Consider the following 19,205-nt stretch of genomic DNA (forward strand, 5'->3'; position numbering starts at 1 on the left):
CTCTCAACGACCCCTGATAAGCCGCCCTAATTACAAATCGAGCACTTGTTTGTCGTTTATCGAAATTTTTAAGCCGCGTCTGGAGTTATCGGCGACACTTCCGCGCAGAAAACAGCCCGCTTTATCATTAATGAATATTGCAGGCCATAATGCGAGCAAGTTATGCAAATTTCATCCCTCGCGTCGGGGATGGATGTAGTCGCTCCAGTCTTAAACGGGCCCGAAAAATATAACGGTTCGCACCGAATTAATTCGGTTATAGATAACGTTCTTATCTGGAATGTTCGCGTGGCATAATTTATCCCGAGTAGGGTTCAGCATCTGGACAATTGCAAATTCGGGATTTGCGGTGTAGCGATTAATCGTCTCACTTGCAAATCGTCTTTATCGGGAGACTTTCATAATAAGGGTTGACTCGGAAGGAATTAATTTGGCTTTTTGTGAAGGGGGTATTAAAAATTTAGATTGAGTGGACAGGGTTCTTCAAAGTTTCAATCTTAAAACGTTCGGTAATTGTGTTGCTTACGTTCAGCGGACTAGTTCTTTTTATTGGAGGATTTATAAATTACCATGCTTCACGCGCCATGAACTTGCTTTGTCCTGGTTTCTGGCGATAAGAATGTTAAAGTCGGTTGATGGTGAGTATTTCTTCGTCATTTAAAGTTTTAAGAATTTAGACGAACTTAGTTAAGTTCTTTGAAAGCTTGGATATTCGTGCATTCTTCGTCTTTTGACACATTTATACTCTCACGTTTTCGTCGTTGTTTAGTCTTTTTCAGCTCAGTTTCATCATTAATACATATTTTATAGAAAATATCGTGTGTGCGACAAGCGTGATCTAGCAGATTAATGCCTATATCACTTTCCAAAAAGTTGTCGGGTTCTCTTTATCACCAAAGAGCGGCTTATAACCTGGACTTCCGTTTTCAGAATTCTAATTTAAACTTAGAGTGGAAAATGAACACAAAAGTAACGCTACCATTTTGCATGTAAATATGACCCTCCCACCGACTCCGTAATTAAAACCACTACTTTCCCCGGAAAACTTTTAAATTGGAAATACAGAAAAAGTTCTTTCACGACTCGTCCGCTCATTTCATCATTTCCACCCCCTCCACAAATCCATGCGGCAAGTCCGGCCCTGCAGCCACCTATCTTCCGCAAACCAGCCAACTTCGCCTTTCCGCGACATGACGTTCGTACATTTCTCGATAGGTGTTTCCTCCTCGTGCTCTATTTTTAAAACAAAGCGATAAATGAGCACAGTCGACTCGATATCTGTCCACGCAGTAGAAACTTTTAAAACATGTCTACATGGCTCCCATTGTAATGAATGTGGAACGTCACTCTTGACTTATTAAAGCGGAGCTTACGCTAATTTAATGCTCACGTCTTGAGTCCCGACCCCTCGTGATCGCTTCAATTCGCTGCAGAAAAACGACCTTCTGTCTTCCTCAGTGTTGACATGTGTCCGTCCCACGAGAAACCTGATTTTGTAAATTGTTTTTTGCTTTCCTTAATTGCGTTATCCTTGATCCGAGCAGGACGGGCTACTTGGGATTTTTTACCCTCGGGAGAGCCTATTTGAGCCAATTTTACTCGGGTTGAACTATTTAAAAGTAAGTTAAAGTTGTCGTTTAAGAACTTTGCTCTCTAGATGTCAGTATTATAACATTAGTTGAAACGTTACTGCGACCTACAAAACCTATTTGTTCGTCGCCTCCATTGATGCCATGAGGTCGCTGTTTGGGAATTTGATGTTTAATTAATTTCAACAGACAGACAGACGGAAACCGGAGGCCGAGACGTAGAGATAACACAAATTCGTCAAACTGACACAATTTATTATATTGTACAAATAAGGACAACGAAGGGTTGTTTATTGTGTTATAAATAACAATTAATAATAAATAATCACACTACAATAACGTCTTCGGGTTGTGTTCATATTTTTCAAGTCAAAAAATTTTCTAAAAAGTAGTAGAAATGAAATTTAAAAATTGTAAAATCTAAAAATTGTAAAATCAAAAAATTACGAAATTGAAAAGTGGAAAAATTCAAAAATTCAATTTTCAATTCGAAAAATGACAAATACATAGAAAATTTTGAAAAACCAAATATCGAAAAACTGCAAAAACTCAAAATATAAGTTTCAAAAAATTGAAAAATTAAAGATACAAAATCGATAAATTGAAGAACTCAAAAATTTAAACTTGAACACTCCAAAAACTGAAGAAACTAAATGAAAAAAAAATTGCAAAATCATAAAATTAAAAAATCGAAAAATTGAAAAATCTAAAAACTCAAAAATTTCAAAGTCGTAAAATTGGAAAATCAAAAACTATTATATCGAAAAGTTGAAAAATCAAAAATTTAAAAATTGAAAATTCCAAAAAAAAACAAACATTTTAATTTAAAAACTAAAAAGTTGAAATTTGAAAAATTAAAAATCGACACTAAAAATCGTTAAATTAGAAATATACGTATAAGTATAAAGTATAATTAAAACATCAAAAATCTGATATGAAAATAAAAATTGAAACGTATAAAACTAAATATTCGAAAACCTAAAAATTCAAAAATAGAAAAACCATATATTGTAATAAGTAAAAATTGAAAAATCGAAAAATTCAAAGGTTCAAACATGAAAAGTACAAAAACTAATACAAAAAAAAAAAATAAATAAATCGAAAAATTGAGAATCTAATTAATTAAAAATATTCAATATTCAACATCCAAAAATCCAAAAATTGAAAACTGAAAAACTGAAAAACGAAAAATTGGAATTTCTAAAAATTGCAAAATCGTAAAATTAAAAAGTCTAAATACTGAAAAAACGGAAAACTCAAAAATTTTAAAAATTAAAAATCGGGAGTCTGAAAAGTTCAAAATCGCAAAAATAGTCTAATTGAGAGAACAAAATGCGGAATGAAAAAATTGAAAAATATAAAAATTTCAAAATCAAAAATGGAAAAATTCAAAAATTGAAAATTGGAAACTCCAAACAATCATCGAAAAATTCGTTGAAAGTTCTAAAGTTGAAAAACTTAAAAATCGAGAAATGAAAAATCCAAAAACTCAAAAAATCTCAAAATTTTAATTCAAAAAAATGATCAATAAAAAAATACAAACTGAAAAAATTAAAAACTCAAAACATTGAAAATCGAAAATTGAAAAACTCAAAAATTGAAACTTGAACAGTCAAAAAGTGAAGAAACAAAACCATTCAAAAAGCAACAATTTCAAATTTTAAAAAATATTGCAAAATCCTAAAATTGGAAAATCAAAAATTAATAAATGGAAAAGTTGAAAAATAAAAAATCTACAAAAAAACTCAAAATTTAAATTTAAAAATGGACACTAAAAAAATCGTAAAATGAAAAAACATAAAGAGAAATTCAGAAATATGAAAATTTAAAAATTGCAAAATCAAAAAATTTTAAATTCAACAAATTGAAATCGAAAACTCGAAAAATTTAAAACTTGAAAAACTGAAAACTCTAAACACATGTTTGAAAATCTTAAAGTTCAAACATTGAAAATTTTAAAAAACATAACATTCAAATTTCTAAAAATTAAATATTTCGGAAATTTAAACTTGTAATCTCCAAAAATGAAAAATCTAAATATTTAAAAACCTAAAATTTCAACATCGAAAAATTCGACAATCGAAAAAACGAATAATTTAAAATTCGACAAATTGAAAAATGCACAAGTTGAAAATTCGAAAAATTAAAAACTGAAAAAAACCGAAACATTAAAATTTCTAAAAATTGCCAAATGGAAAAAATTTCAAAAATTTAAACTTGAAACTCCAAAATTTGAAAAATCTAAATGTTCAAAACCTAAAAATTCAAACCAAAAACTGAAAATTCGGAAAATTGGGAAACTGAAAAATTCAAAAATCAAAAAATTGTATTTAATCAAAAATGAAAAAAATCCAAAAATTTAAATTTGAAAACTCAAAAAACTGAAGAATCCAACCAAAATTGTTAAAATTCAAATATTGCAAAATTCAAATCAAAGAATTGAAAAATAAAGAATATACAAATCAAGCAACTGGAAAATTGAAAATCTAAAAATGGAGAGCTTAAAAAATCGAAAAATTGAAACAACGAAATATTACAATTTTACAATTTCTAAAAGTTGCCAAATAGAAAAAAAATCGAAGATTTAAACTGGAAACTCCAAAACTTGAAGAAACGAAAAGTGAAAAATATAAATATTCAAAGGCCTAAAAATTCAAATATTGAAAAACTGAAAATTCGAAAAATTGAAAAATTCAAAAGTTAAAAATTCGAAAAATTAAAAACTGAGAAACTGAAATATTCAAAACTGTGTAACTAAAAAAAAATGCGAAATTTAAAAAGTGAAAAATAAAAAAATTGGAACATCAAAAATGAAATAAAAAAATCCCAAAATTGAAATCTGAAAACTCGAAAAACTGAAGAATCCAACCAAAATTCTGAATATTCAAATATCGAAAAATCCAAAAATTGAAAAATCTAAGAATAGAAAAACAAAAAATTTACAAATCGAGAAACTGGAAAAATCAAAAACCAAAAAAAACGCAAAATAAAAATTTTAAAAATTGGAAAATTAAAAAATGTCAAAACCGAAAAATTCAAAAACTCGAAAATTTAAACTGAAAACTACAAAAAGTGGAAACTCAAAAAAATGAAAAATCGTAAATATGTATTCAAAAACCAAAAAATTCAACTATCGAAAAATTGCAAAACCGCAAAATTAAAAATTTGTGTAATCTAAAAATTTAAAAATCGAAAAATTTGAATTTGTGACAAGTTTGGGAAAATTAATATGCTGCTTTCATCCAAGTGCATTTACGATGTGTAACAAGTTACAGTGTGCAATTAGCAATTATTTGTCAACTGCGCTATACGGGTTGTGTTCATATTTTTCAAGTCAAAAAATTTTCTAAAAAGTAGTAGAAATGAAATTTCTATCTTAATTCATGAGAAGAGACAGCAGTTTTAACACAATTTTGTGCATAGAAATCGCCCTTCGATGATAAATAAGAACTCGAAAGTTATAAAAAAAAATTAAAGTGATTTGGGTATTAATCTGTTAGATCAAGCGTGTAGGGCTCATGATATTATCTATTAAATAACGCAACATATTAGATATATAAATAAAGAAAATATGAGCACAAAAATCAGAAGAACAATAATAATTTGGGTTCAGATGGATAAATGCATAATTAGCAGAGATAACACAAATTCGTCAAACTGACACAATTTATTATATTATTCAAATAAGGACAACGAAGGGTTGTTTATTGTATTATAAATAACAATTAATAATAAATAATGACACTACAATAAAGTCCTCGGGTTGTGTTTATATTTTTCAAGTGCAAGTGCAGAAGACGATAAATGAAAATTCAGATTCTACAGGAAATTTTCTAAAAAGTAGTAAAGTAATTCATGAGAAGAGAACGCAGTTTTAACACAGTTTTGTGCATATAAATCCCCCTTCGATGATAAATAAAAACTGGAAAGTTATAATTATGAAAAAAATTAAAAGAAGTAATTCGGGCATTAATCGGTTAGATCAAGCCTGTAGTGCTCATGATATTGTCTATTAAATAACGCAACATATTAGATATGTAAATAAAGAAAATATGAGCACAAAAATCAGAAGAACAATAATAATTTGGGTTCAGATGGATAAATGCATGATTAGCAGAGATAACACAAATTCGTCAAACTGACACAATTTATTATATTATTCAAATAAGGACAACGAAGGGTTGTTTATTGTATTATAAATTACAATTAATAATAAATAATGACACTACAATAAAGTCCTCGGGTTGTGTTTATATTTTTCAAGTGCAAGTGCAGAAGACGATAAATGAAAATTCAGATTCTACAGGAAATTTTCTAAAAAGTAGTAAAGTAATTCATGAGAAGAGAACGCAGTTTTAACACAGTTTTGTGCATATAAATCCCCCTTCGATGATAAATAAAAACTGGAAAGTTATAATTATGAAAAAAATTAAAAGAAGTAATTCGGGCATTAATCGGTTAGATCAAGCCTGTAGTGCTCATGATATTGTCTATTAAATAACGCAACATATTAGATATGTAAATAAAGAAAATATGAGCACAAAAATCAGAAGAACAATAATAATTTGGGTTCAGATGGATAAATGCATGATTAGCAGAGATAACACAAATTCGTCAAACTGACACAATTTATTATATTATTCAAATAAGGACAACGAAGGGTTGTTTATTGTATTATAAATTACAATTAATAATAAATAATGACACTACAATAAAGTCCTCGGGTTGTGTTTATATTTTTCAAGTGCAAGTGCAGAAGACTATAAATGAAAATTCAGATCCTACAGGAAATTTTCTAAAAAGTAGTAAAGTAATTCATGAGAAGAGAACGCAGTTTTAACACAGTTTTGTGTATATAAATCCCCCTTCGATGATAAATAAAAACTGGAAACTTATAATTATGAAAAAAATTCAAAGAAGTAATTCGGGCATTATTCGGTTAGATCAAGCCTGTAGTGCTCATGATATTGTCTATTAAATAACGCAACATATTAGATATGTAAATAAAGAAAATATGAGCACAAAAATCAGAAGAACAATAATAATTTGGGTTCAGATGGATAAATGCATGATTAGCAGAGATAACACAAATTCGTCAAACTGACACAATTTATTATATTATTCAAATAAGGACAACGAAGGGTTGTTTATTGTATTATAAATAACAATTAATAATAAATAATAACACTACAATAAAGTCCTCGGGTTGTGTTTATATTTTTCAAGTGCAAGTGCAGAAGACGATAAATGAAAATTCAGATTCTACAGGAAAATTTCTAAATAGTAGTAAAGTAATTCATGAGAAGAGAACGCAGTTTTAACACAGTTTTGTGCATATAAATCCCCCTTCGATGATAAATAAAAACTGGAAAGTTATAATTATGAAAAAAATTAAAAGAAGTAATTCGGGCATTAATCGGTTAGATCAAGCCTGTAGTGCTCATGATATTGTCTATTAAATAACGCAACATATTAGATATGTAAATAAAGAAAATATGAGCACAAAAATCAGAAGAACAATAATAATTTGGGTTCAGATGGATAAATGCATGATTAGCAGAGATAACACAAATTCGTCAAACTGACACAATTTATTATATTGTTCAAATAAGGACAACGAAGGGTTGTTTATTGTATTATAAATAACAATTAATAATAAATAATGACACTACAATAAAGTCCTCGGGTTGTGTTTATATTTTTCAAGTGTAAGTGCAGAAGACGATAAATGAAAATTCAGATTCTACAGGAAATTTTCTAAAAAGTAGTAAAGTAATTCGTGAGAAGAGAACGCAGTTTTAACACAGTTTTGTGCATATAAATCCCCCTTCGATGATAAATAAAAACTGGAAAGTTATAATTATGAAAAAAATTAAAAGAAGTAATTCGGGCATTAATCGGTTAGATCAAGCCTGTAGTGCTCATGATATTGTCTATTAAATAACGCAACATATTAGATATGTAAATAAAGAAAATTTGAGCACAAAAATCAGAAGAACAATAATAAATTGGGTTCAGATGGATACATGCATGATTATTTAAAGTATTTTAAAGTTTCAGTGATTTTTATAAATTTTCAGTAGAAAATAAAGAAACTGCTGCGCGCTTTCATTCACCGCGTTCAATTGCGGCGTGCCATTTCCTGAAAAAGTGAATCCTGATCCTGCACCGACAAGATGTATTATCCTGTAAAAGCAATTTCAGCTCCTGCTAATGGCCCCATCTGAGAATGCGACAATCCGAATTAGGGACACATTTCCGGCTGCCACCCACGCGGACCCATCGATGATTGCCCATCAATCATCGCCAACGACATCTCGAGTCCAAGGAACAGTACAAAAGCATACCGTGTTTTTTCAGTGCGCCCGGAACTTTGTAACCTAGATTTCAGATCGAACAAAGTGTTATTGTGTTTACACGGATCTGTTTACAGCAGACTTTGTAATGCTCATACCTTGGGAGATTCGCTTGATTATTTCGCCATCTAAACATCGATGAAACGGTTACCTTCAAACGAAATTGCCCGCTTTTGCGCGATTATGATCACAGCATGGAAATTAATCAGGCAGTCACCTGAGGAATCCGAGACGGAGCACGAATGTGTGTTATCGAACGAGGGAACAGCCGGTGCTTTTTATTTTTCGCAGCTGGGTGACTAAATTTCGCGGAAGTGGTCTAACTGTGATCACTATCAAAAGGAATACGGATTTATGACAGTTGTAAGTTGTCGGAAGACCGGATCGCGTCATCCTCCTAATTCCGAGTGTGTGAAATTACTTTTGCGAGGCCGCAGATAAGAAGAGGGTGCGAACCGCAAAATCGCCCTCTCTCCAGACATTAATTAAGAAAATCAATATGGCGGTAATTCGTCTATAGTTACATCTGCTGGGCGTAATTGAATCGCGAAGTTGGCCAAGTGGCCCAACTAAAATCGACGTGTCAAACCTTCCGGCCAAAAACTCGCAAAATATTGTCTAACGAGAGCCGGGTTTAATGAATATCCGATTTCGGCATATTTGGGTGGAAGCGTGCCGACGCTTTTATTATCGATTCTCGGGCTGCTCAAGTATTTATGGAGTCGAGATCCGATCTAATCTCATGTCTAAGCAAGTTTAATAAAAGTGGATTCGGTAGCGAGGTTTTGCGTGGAGAGAGGAATTTTCTAGATTCGACCGGGGGTTGTTGCGGAATAAGTACGTGGGAAGGGACTGGACGCCGAGGGTGACTCGGGTAGACCGCCGAAGGCGAAACGGAGGATCTTAGGGATATTAACATGAAAGTGCTGCATGAATATTGTAAGAACGCCAGCGAGTTATTAGGTCATTGCCAAGGCTCTCAACTTGAATAATAATTAAAAATGGAGAAAAAATGAAACTTGCAATTTTCTCAGAACGGTTCCAGCACACCCTAATCACGTAGCAATATTGTTCAGCCATAAACCAACTGTAGTTTGATTAGAAACTGCAATGCTTACAAAAAATTTAACGGAAAAAACTAACTTATTTCCAGAAGAGTGTCTCATCACCTAAAATAACTTCTACACTGAAAACATTCGGTAGAAAGAATTTTAACTTTTCGATTATTCGATGTTGATAAGTAATTTTTCAACCCATCAGTTCAAAATTTTTGGATTTTTGGATTCTTCATGTTTTGAAGTTTTCTTTAATTCTTCGAATTGCAATTTTCGAAAAACTGAGAAATATTAAATTTCTCTGTTTTACAATTTTCCGATTTTTCAGTTACTAATTTTTTTAATTTTTATATTGTAAAATATACATAATGTAATATCAAGTCAGTTATAAATTTTTCAATTTCTTACTTTCGAATTGTTTAGTATTTCGATTTTACATTTTTCCGTTTTCTGGGTTTTTCGATTTCTTAGTTTCACATTTTCTGTATTGCAATTTCTCGATTCTACAGTTTTTTGATTCGCAACTTTCCAATTACTATTAAAATATTTTAGTATTAGGAGTTTTCAAATTTCCAATTTTGCAATTTTTCGTTCCTTCAATTATCCGAAAAATGAAAAATATAATAATTGAAAAATCTGAAAATCCAAAAACTCGTAAATCGTCAAATCGAAAATTTCATAAATCGATAAATCAAATTTCAAGCGTTGGATTTTTCAATTAAAAAATCTAAATAATGGAACATCGAAACATTGAAGAAACGCAAAATAAAAAAATTGAAACAAAAAACAAATCAAAATATTTAAAATCAAGAACGCGAAAATTATAATTCCAAAAATTGTAGAATCGAAAACTTGCAAAATAAAAATGGAGAAACTCAAATATCGAAAAACTGAGAAATTAATCAAAATTTTGAAAAATCAACAATTCCGAAATGCAGAAGTCGAAAAGTCGAAAAATTGCAAAAGATTGTGAATCCGGTAAATTGCACGTTGAAAAATAAAAGAAACGAAAAGTTGAAAAATCTAAAAATTAATGATTTAAAATCTGTAATCCAAAAAATTACAAATCAAAAAATTGTAGAAATTAAATAATTAAATGAAATGCAAAATTTAAACATGAAACTGAAAAATCGAAAAATTACGAAAACGAAAAAAATTAAAGTTGTAAAATTGAAAAATCGAAAAGGTAAAAGCTGAAAAATTTAAAACTGAAAACTTGACAAAATAGAAAATAAAAACTTAAAAATTTAATTGAAAAAACTGAAAAGTCGTAAAATCGAAAATTACATAAATCGACAAAACGAAATTCTAAGCGAAAAATTCAAGGCGAAAAATTGACACGAAAAATTGGAAAAGTTGTAAAATCGAAAAATTGAAATGTTCGAACTGCAAAAATTTTAAATTAATTAATTATTTTAAAATATTTCAATTCTTGGACTTTTCAATTTTCGATTTTGAATTTTTTCATTTTTTCAGTTTTTCCATGTTTCAGCTTCGCGTTTTTTATTTTGCAATTTTGCGATTCTACAATTTTTTGATTTGTAGTTTTTCAAGTTACCAATTTTAAATTATTCAGTTTTCGGATATTTCAACTCAAGAATTTTTAAGTTTTCGTCTATTCAATTTATCAACTTGCAATTTTTTAAATTTACTTTTTTTTTCTCAATTTAACTTTTTAACTTTCAACTTTTGGATCTGTTTGTTTACAATTTCTCAGTTTTTCGATTTTTCTGGTTTTTGTTTCCCCGATTTTCCGATTTTTGAGATTCCCCATTTTTGTTTAGCAAGTTTTGGATTGTACAGTTTTTGGATTCATCATTTTCGAGTTCTCAACTTTAAATTTTTCCATTTTTCAACTAAGGATTTTTTGTTTTCCAATTTTTTTTATTTTGCGTTTCTTCGATTTTTCTATGTTCCATCATTTAGATTTTTTAATAAGATTTTTCACGGCTTGAAATTTTGATTTATCGATTTATGTCGAGATATGAACTTTCCGATTTCAGGATTTTCCAGTTTTTTTCAAAATTTCGAATTTACAGTTTCTCAGTTTTTCGATTTTTGAAAATCTCCATTCTTAGTTTGCAAGATTGTACGATTTTTTTTATTTGTAGTTTTAAAATTCCTCCGTTTTTCAATGTTTGCCGATTTCCAATTAATCCACTTTCCAAGTTTCATTTGCCAATTTTTCTATTTTACGATTTCTGATTTGCATTTTTCAAGTTTTCAGTTGAAAATTGCTGAATTTTTTAATTTTTCAAAATTTTTTAGTTTTTCGGTTTTCAATTTTTATTTCTCGTTTTCTCGTGTTTTCAACTTTTTAATTTAACGATTTCTTAATTTTAATATTTTACAATTATCTCATTTTCCAGTACTGAGTTTGCACTTTTTCAATTTTAAAATTTTTTTATTTGCAATTTGTTGAGTCTCTATTTAAAAATTTTCAATATTTCAATCTTTATACATTTGAAGTTTTCAGCTTTACAATGTTTCAAATTTTCGAGTTTCCAACTTTAGATTTGTCAGTTTTTCAAATTTTATATTTTACGATGATTGTTGTGATTTTTCAGTTATTTGATTTTGCAATTTTTATTATAAAAAAAATGAAAAATAAAAAAATAAAAAAATAAAAAAAATAAATTTTAATTTGCACTTTGTCGAGTTTTCAGTTTAAATTTTTCAATTTTTCTATAGTTTTAACATTTGAATTTTACAATTTTCGTTTTTTAGTTTTTAGATCTTTGCGTTTCACTTTTTTGAAATTTTTCGGTCCTATAATTTTTTGAATTGAAATTTTTCGAATTATCGATTTTAAATTTTTTAATTTTACGATTTTTCAGTTTCGATATTTTGTTTTCTTCCATTTTTCTGAATTTTGCAATTTATCGATGTATAACTTTCTAATTTTTCAAGTTTTTGATATCTTGATTTTTCAACTTTTTACGTTCAGGATTTCATAGGATTTCGATATTTCCTATTTTACAATTATTTCATTTTCTAGTACATAATTATTTATTTTCAAAATTTATAATTTTCAATTTTTTACATTTCAAATTTTTCGATTTTTCAATTTTTTGAATTTGAATTTTTCGTTTGTCCAGGTTTTCAATGCTTCAAATTTTCGTTTTTTCAACTTTCCAATTTTAAAATTGTCATTTTTTCAAATTTTCGATTACGATTTTTCTGATTTTTCAGTTATTTAATTTAGGAGTATCCGATTTTTAATGTCTTTTTTTTAAGAAATTTTTGTTTCTCAATTTTTCTAGTTTTTGCGTTTCTTCAATGTTTCGATGTTCCATTATTTTGATTTTTTTAATTTTTAGGTGGCTTAGTTTAAACTTCCGATTTTTCATTTTTATATTTTTGAATTTTTGGATTTTTCAACGGTCGAAATTTTGATCTATCGATTTATGAAATTTTCGATTTCACGATTTTCCTGTTTTTGGATTTTCAGATTTTTTAATTATTACATTTTTCACTTTTTGTTTTGTAATTTGTCAAGTTTTCAATTTTAAACTATTCATGTTTTAACTCATGAACTTTTCAGTTTTCGACTTTTAATTTTTTCGTTTTCCACGTTTTTATTTTTCAATTTTTCGATTCTACAATTTTTTGATTTGTAGTTTTCAAGTTACCAATTTTAAATCCTTCAATTTTTGAATATTTCTACTCTAGAATTTTTAAGTTTCCGTTTATTCAATTTTTAAAATTGCAATTTTTCAAATTAACATTTTTTTTTTAGTTTAATGATTTTTCAACTTCCAAATTTCGGATTTGTTGATTTCTCAAATTTTCTATTTTTGACAATTTTTTAAAGAATCCATTTTTCAAGTTTCATTTAGCAATTTTACTATTTTACAAGATTGATTTGCATTTTTCAAATTTTTAGTTTAAAATTCTTGAATTTTTTAATTTTCCAAAATTTTTATTTTAATTTTTGGTTTCTTCGATTTTTCATTTCGCAATTTTTGGATTTTAGAATTTTTCGATGTTTCATTTTTAGATTTCTCGTTTTATCGATATTTCGAATTTTCAACTTTTTAGTTTAACGATTTCTTAGCTTTTCGATGTTTGCTATTTTTCAGTTGTCCCATTTTCCAGTATTGATTTTACAATTTTTGAATTTTAGATTTTTTGATTTGCAATTTGTGTCTCCATTTAAAAAGTTTTAATATTTCAATTTTTATACTTTTGAAGTTTTCAGTTTCTCAACGTTTCAAATTTTCGATATTTCAAATTGTAGATTTGTCAGTATTTCAAATTTTATATTTTACGATGATTGTTTCAATTTTACTTCTATTTTGGAATTTTTCGATTCTACAATTTTATCGATATTAAATTTTTCAATTTGAGGATTTTTCAAATAGGAAATTTTTCATGTTTTTCGTATCTCAATTTTTCAAATTTTAAGTTTCAGGATTTCTTAGATTTTCTATTTTTCATGTATTCCATTTTCTAGTACATATTTATTTTGAAAATTTTCAACTTTACAATTTTTTGATTTTTAATTTTTCGAGTTTAGAATTGTTCGTTTCTTCACTTTTTCAATGCTTCAAATGTTCCTTTTTTAAACTTTTCAATTTTAGAATCGTCAGTTTTTCAAATTTTCGATTTACGATTTCTCGTTTTTAGCATTTTTTTATTTTTCCGTTATTTTATTTTGGGGTTACCGGTTTAAAATTTTTCAATTTTGCAACTTTTGATTTTTTTCAAATTCTTATATAAAGTTTTTCAAAATGTGTGCTTTTTGAAAAATTGCAAAACCAAATTTGGAAAAATGAAAAACTAAAAATCGAGAACTAACAAATCAAAATAAAAATGACTGAAAATTCAAATTATATTATCAAAAATTTGTAAAAAGAAAAATTGGAGAACTGTAAAAGCCAAAATAAAACATCTAGAAGTTTTAAAATGAAAATTTTGAAATTTGGAAAATCGAAAAATTGTGAAATCTAAAATATCCAAAATAAAAACCAAACAACTAATATCGAAAAATGGGATAATTAAAAACAATTTTAATTAACAAATCGGTGTTAATAAAAAAATCTTCATTAATTTTCGAATAAAAAAAAAACGTAACGGTTACACTTTGCCGTTTGCGATTTTCTCCTGTAGAATATTCTGTTCATTAAAAAAACACAGCGTACAACTTGTTTACGTGGTTTAGAAAACACATACAGCGTGTTTTCATCCACAACGTGTTTTTTCAACACGATTCCGAGTTCACGTCCTCGAATAATCGTCTCTCGAACTCCACATTCCCAGCACTTACCTTTTTGCTCGAGTGTTTGTGATATCTGGCGGGGTGGAGCATGCAGAGATACCTATCCATGGCCATGCATATTAAGATAACTGCAGACTGTTGACTTATAGCACCTCTGAGCAAAGCCTGCAATCAATGAGAGAATGTTAGAGAATACAGAGAGCTCAGAATTACAAAAAGCCGCCTTCTTAGATTACCTTCCACGTGACCGTGGGCCTGGACTTCCCCTGATACATTTTTAACGCGAAATTTGCATACTTTTAGCACAATGGCGGCGATATTTTTTCATTCCGCCGTCATAAAGTAATAAAGTCGTGACGTAGTCGCTCAGATAAATTAATCTTTTGTCACATAAAAGCCACACACATGAATTTAAAAAAGCTCACTGTGATAAATAACGTTTTAATGGAACGTGGTTAATCTGTAAAGATGCATTTAAGGTGGCGTAGTCGTAGAGATAAATTATCTGCCACGGAAATATTTCGTGGAAGTTCATAACAAAATACGTGCCATTAATATCAGTTTCGGGAGGTAAATGCGAAAAAATAGTAATTAAAAAGCAAACAAGTGTGCTTTCATTAGTTGCCGGGGAGGGAAGATAGATTGCTTTTCAGAAATTATTATCTTAGTCAGAAATGTTGCGGCGGGTTGGTGAAACGGAGGAGGAAGGGTTGATTAATTTTTCAGTGAAAGGGGAGTGCACATGTGGATCAGAATCCATCAAGGAATTTTTTGTAAACAGGCTTTGTTTAATTAAATTACTATGGATAATACGAGTGTTCTTTTCGGCAAACTTCACCTTTGTGTTGCATCTGAGAACACATCTTGTTATTTTATTTCACAACTTTGATTAGAATTTTGATCACAGTCGCTTGATACGGTTATTTAGACACACGAAAAGTAGGGAGAAGTGAAATCTGTTCGGCAAACGACCCCCGAAAAAATTGGATTACTCATCATTTATTTTTGTTTTTTTGAAAACACGGCGCATCTCCCATACACGTCCGGCGCATTTATTACATTTTAGTTTTTTGTCGATATTTCATTTTTTAGATTTATCGTTTTTTCAATATCCCGATTTTGCAATTTTTCAATTTTAGATTATTTTGATTTTCAATTTGTTGAGTCTTCATTTAAAAATTTTTAATATGTCAATTTTTATACATATTTTGAAGTTTCTAGTTTTTCAATGATTTAAATTTTAGATTTTTCAACTTTCAAATTTTAGGATTGTCAGTTTTTCAAAATTTTATATTTTACGACAATTGTTTTAGTTTTTCGTTGATTCAGTTTCAGTTTTATTTTAGAATTTTTCGATTCTACAATTTTATCGATATTAAATTATTCAATTTGACGATTTTTCAACTTTGAAATTTTTGTTTTCTCCGATTTTTCGTTTCACAATTTCTGGATTTTACAATTTGTCGATGTTTATTTTTTTAATTTTTCATGTTTTTGACAGCTTGATTTTTCAACTTTTAAACTTCAGGATATCTTAGATTTTCGGTGTTTCCTATTTTTCAGTTACTCCGTTTTCCAGTACATATTGATTTTGAAATTTTTCAATTTTAAAATTTTTGAAATTGGTTAAGATTCTATTTAAAAATTGTCAATTTTTACATTTCAAAATTTCAATTTTTTGATTCTTCAATTTTTAGAATTTTGAATTGTTCGTTTCTTCACTTTTTCAATGCTTCAAATGTTCGTTTTTCAAGTTTCTGATTTTAGTTAGATTTGCCAATTTTTCAAATTTTCGATTTACGATTTCTCGTTTTTCGAATTTTCTGATTTTTCGGTTATTTTATTTTGGAGTTACCGATTTTAAATTTTTCAATTTTTCGGTTTTACAGCTTTCGATTTTCCAATTTTTCGTCTCAATTTTTCGCTTTTATAATTTTTTGATTTAAAAATTTTTTAGTCGTTTATAATTTTTTTTATTTTTCAATTTTTCAACTTTTGTACTTTCCAATTTTGCGGTTTTCCAATTTTTTGTTTCTTCAGTGTTGCGACTTTCGAGTTTCTACAATTTCATTTAGCCAGTTTCCAATCCTATTTATTAATTTTTCAGTGAAAGGGGAGTGCACATGTGGATCAGAATCCATGAAGGAATTTTTTGTAAACAGGCTTTGTTTAATTAAATTACTATGGATAATGCGAGTGTTCTTTCGGCAAACTTCACCCTTATGTTGCATCTGAGAACACATCTCGTTATTTTATTTCACAACTTTGATTGGAATTTTGATCACAGTCGCTTGATACGGTTATTTAGACACACGAAAAGTAGAGAGAAGTGAAATCTGTTCGGCAAACGACCCCCGAAAAAATTGGATTACTCATCATTTATTTTGTTTTCTTGAAAACACGGCGCATCTCCCAGACGCGTCCGGCGCATTTATTACATTTTAGTTTTTTGTCGATATTTCATTTTTTAGATTTATCGTTTTTTCAATATCCCGATTTTGCAATTTTTCAATTTTAGATTATTTTGATTTTCAATTTGTTGAGTCTTCATTTAAAAATTTTTAATATGTCAATTTTTATACATATTTTGAAGTTTCTAGTTTTTCAATGATTTAAATTTTAGATTTTTCTACTTTCAAATTTTAGGATTGTCAGTTTTTCAAAATTTTATATTTTACGACAATTGTTTTAGTTTTTCGTTGATTCAGTTTCACTTTTATTTTAGAATTTTTCGATTCTACAATTTTATCGATATTAAATTATTCAATTTGACGATTTTTCAACTTCGAAATTTTTGTTTTCTCCGATTTTTCGTTTCACAATTTCTGGATTTTACAATTTGTCGGTGTTTATTTTTTTAATTTTTCATGTTTTTGACAGCTTGATTTTTCAACTTTTAAACTTCAGGATATCTTAGATTTTCGGTGTTTCCTATTTTTCAGTTACTCCATTTTCCAGTACAATGTTATTTTGAAATTTTTCAATTTTAAAATTTTTGAAATTGGTTAAGATTCTATTTAAAAATTGTCAATTTTTACATTTCAAAATTTCAATTTTTTGATTCTTCAATTTTTAAAATTTTGAATTGTTCGTTTCTTCACTTTTTCAATGCTTCAAATGTTCGTTTTTCAAGTTTCTGATTTTAGTTAGATTTGCCAATTTTTCAAATTTTCGATTTACGATTTCTCGTTTTTCGAATTTTCTGATTTTTCGGTTATTTTATTTTGGAGTTACCGATTTTAAATTTTTCAATTTTTCGGTTTTACAGCTTTCGATTTTCCAATTTTTCGTCTCAATTTTTCGCTTTTATAATTTTTTTATTTAAAAATTTTTAAGTCGTTTATAAATTTTTTTATTTTTCAATTTTTCAACTTTTGTATTTTCCAATTTTGCGGTTTTCCAATTTTTTGTTTCTTCAGTGTTGCGACTTTTGAGTTTCTACAATTTCATTTAGCCAGTTTCCAATCCTATTTATTAATTTTTCAGTGAAAGGGGAGTGCACATGTGGATCAGAATCCATCAAGGAATTTTTTGTAAAAAGGTTTTGTTTAATTAAATTACCATGGAAAATGCGAGTGTTCTCTCGGCAAACTTCACCCTTATGTTGCATCTGAGAACACATCTCGTTATTTTATTTCACAACTTTGATTGGAATTTTGATCACAGTCGCTTGATACGGTTATTTAGACACACGAAAAGTAGGGAGAAGTGAAATCTGTTCGGCAAACGACCCCCGAAAAAATTGGATTACTCATCATTTATTTTTGTTTTCTTGAAAACACGGCGCATCTCCCAGACACGTCCGGCGCATTTATTACATTTTAGTTTTTTGTCGATATTTCATTTTTTAGATTTATCGTTTTTTCAATATCCCGGTTTTGCAATTTTTCAATTTTAGATTATTTTGATTTTCAATTTGTTGAGTCTCCATTTAAAAATTTTTAATATTTCAATTTTTATACATATTTTGAAGTTTCTAGTTTTTCAATGATTTAAATTTTAGATTTTTCAACTTTCAAATTTTAGGATTGTCAGTTTTTCAAAATTTTATATTTTACGACAATTGTTTTAGTTTTTCGTTGATTCAGTTTCACTTTTATTTTAGAATTTTTCGATTCTACAATTTTATCGATATTAAATTATTCAATTTGACGATTTTTCAACTTCGAAATTTTTGTTTTCTCCGATTTTTCGTTTCACAATTTCTGGATTTTACAATTTGTCGATGTTTATTTTTTTAATTTTTCATGTTTTTGACAGCTTGATTTTTCAACTTTTAAACTTCAGGATATCTTAGATTTTCGGTGTTTCCTATTTTTCAGTTACTCCATTTTCCAGTACATTGTTATTTTGAAATTATTCAATTTTAAAATTTTTGAAATTGGTTAAGATTCTATTTAAAAATTGTCAATTTTTACATTTCAAAATTTCAATTTTTTGATTCTTCAATTTTTAGAATTTTGAATTGTTCGTTTCTTCACTTTTTCAATGCTTCAAATGTTCGTTTTTCAAGTTTCTGATTTTAGTTAGATTTGCCAATTTTTCAAATTTTCGATTTACGATTTCTCGTTTTTCGAATTTTCTGATTTTTCGGTTATTTTATTTTGGAGTTACCGATTTTAAATTTTTCCAATTTTTCGGTTTTACAGCTTTCGATTTTCCAATTTTTCGTCTCAATTTTTCGCTGTTATAATTTTTTGATTTAAAAATTTTTTAGTCGTTTATAAAATTTTTTATTTTTCAATTTTTCAACTTTTGTATTTTCCAATTTTGCGGTTTTCCAATTTTTTGTTTCTTCAGTGTTGCGACTTTCGAGTTTCTACAATTTCATTTAGCCAGTTTCCAATCCTATTTATTAATTTTTCAGTGAAAGGGGAGTGCACATGTGGATCAGAATCCATGAAGGAATTAATTTTTTGTAAACAGGTTTTGTTTAATTAAATTACTATGGATAATGCGAGTGTTCTTTCGGCAAACTTCACCC

At 28.2% G+C, this 19,205-nt stretch overlaps 1 protein-coding gene across 2 annotated transcripts in view; it reads right to left on the reverse strand.

The window, feature by feature from the left end:
- The window catches only part of LOC135142910 (trace amine-associated receptor 1), a 174,546-nt gene that overhangs the window by 80,838 nt on the left and 74,503 nt on the right, over positions 1 to 19,205 (reverse strand). For both annotated transcript variants that reach the window (XM_064074722.1, XM_064074721.1), the window contains exon 4: positions 14,270 to 14,386. In XM_064074722.1, coding sequence (XP_063930792.1) covers positions 14,270 to 14,386 — 117 coding nt within the window. The remainder of the gene's footprint in view (positions 1 to 14,269; positions 14,387 to 19,205) is intronic.

This window comes from Zophobas morio, unplaced genomic scaffold, assembly GCF_036711695.1.
Source record: "Zophobas morio isolate AGI-343-1 ecotype UQ-CSIRO unplaced genomic scaffold, CSIRO_AGI_Zmor_V1 ptg000054l, whole genome shotgun sequence".
Classification (NCBI taxonomy): Eukaryota; Metazoa; Arthropoda; class Insecta; order Coleoptera; family Tenebrionidae; genus Zophobas; species Zophobas morio.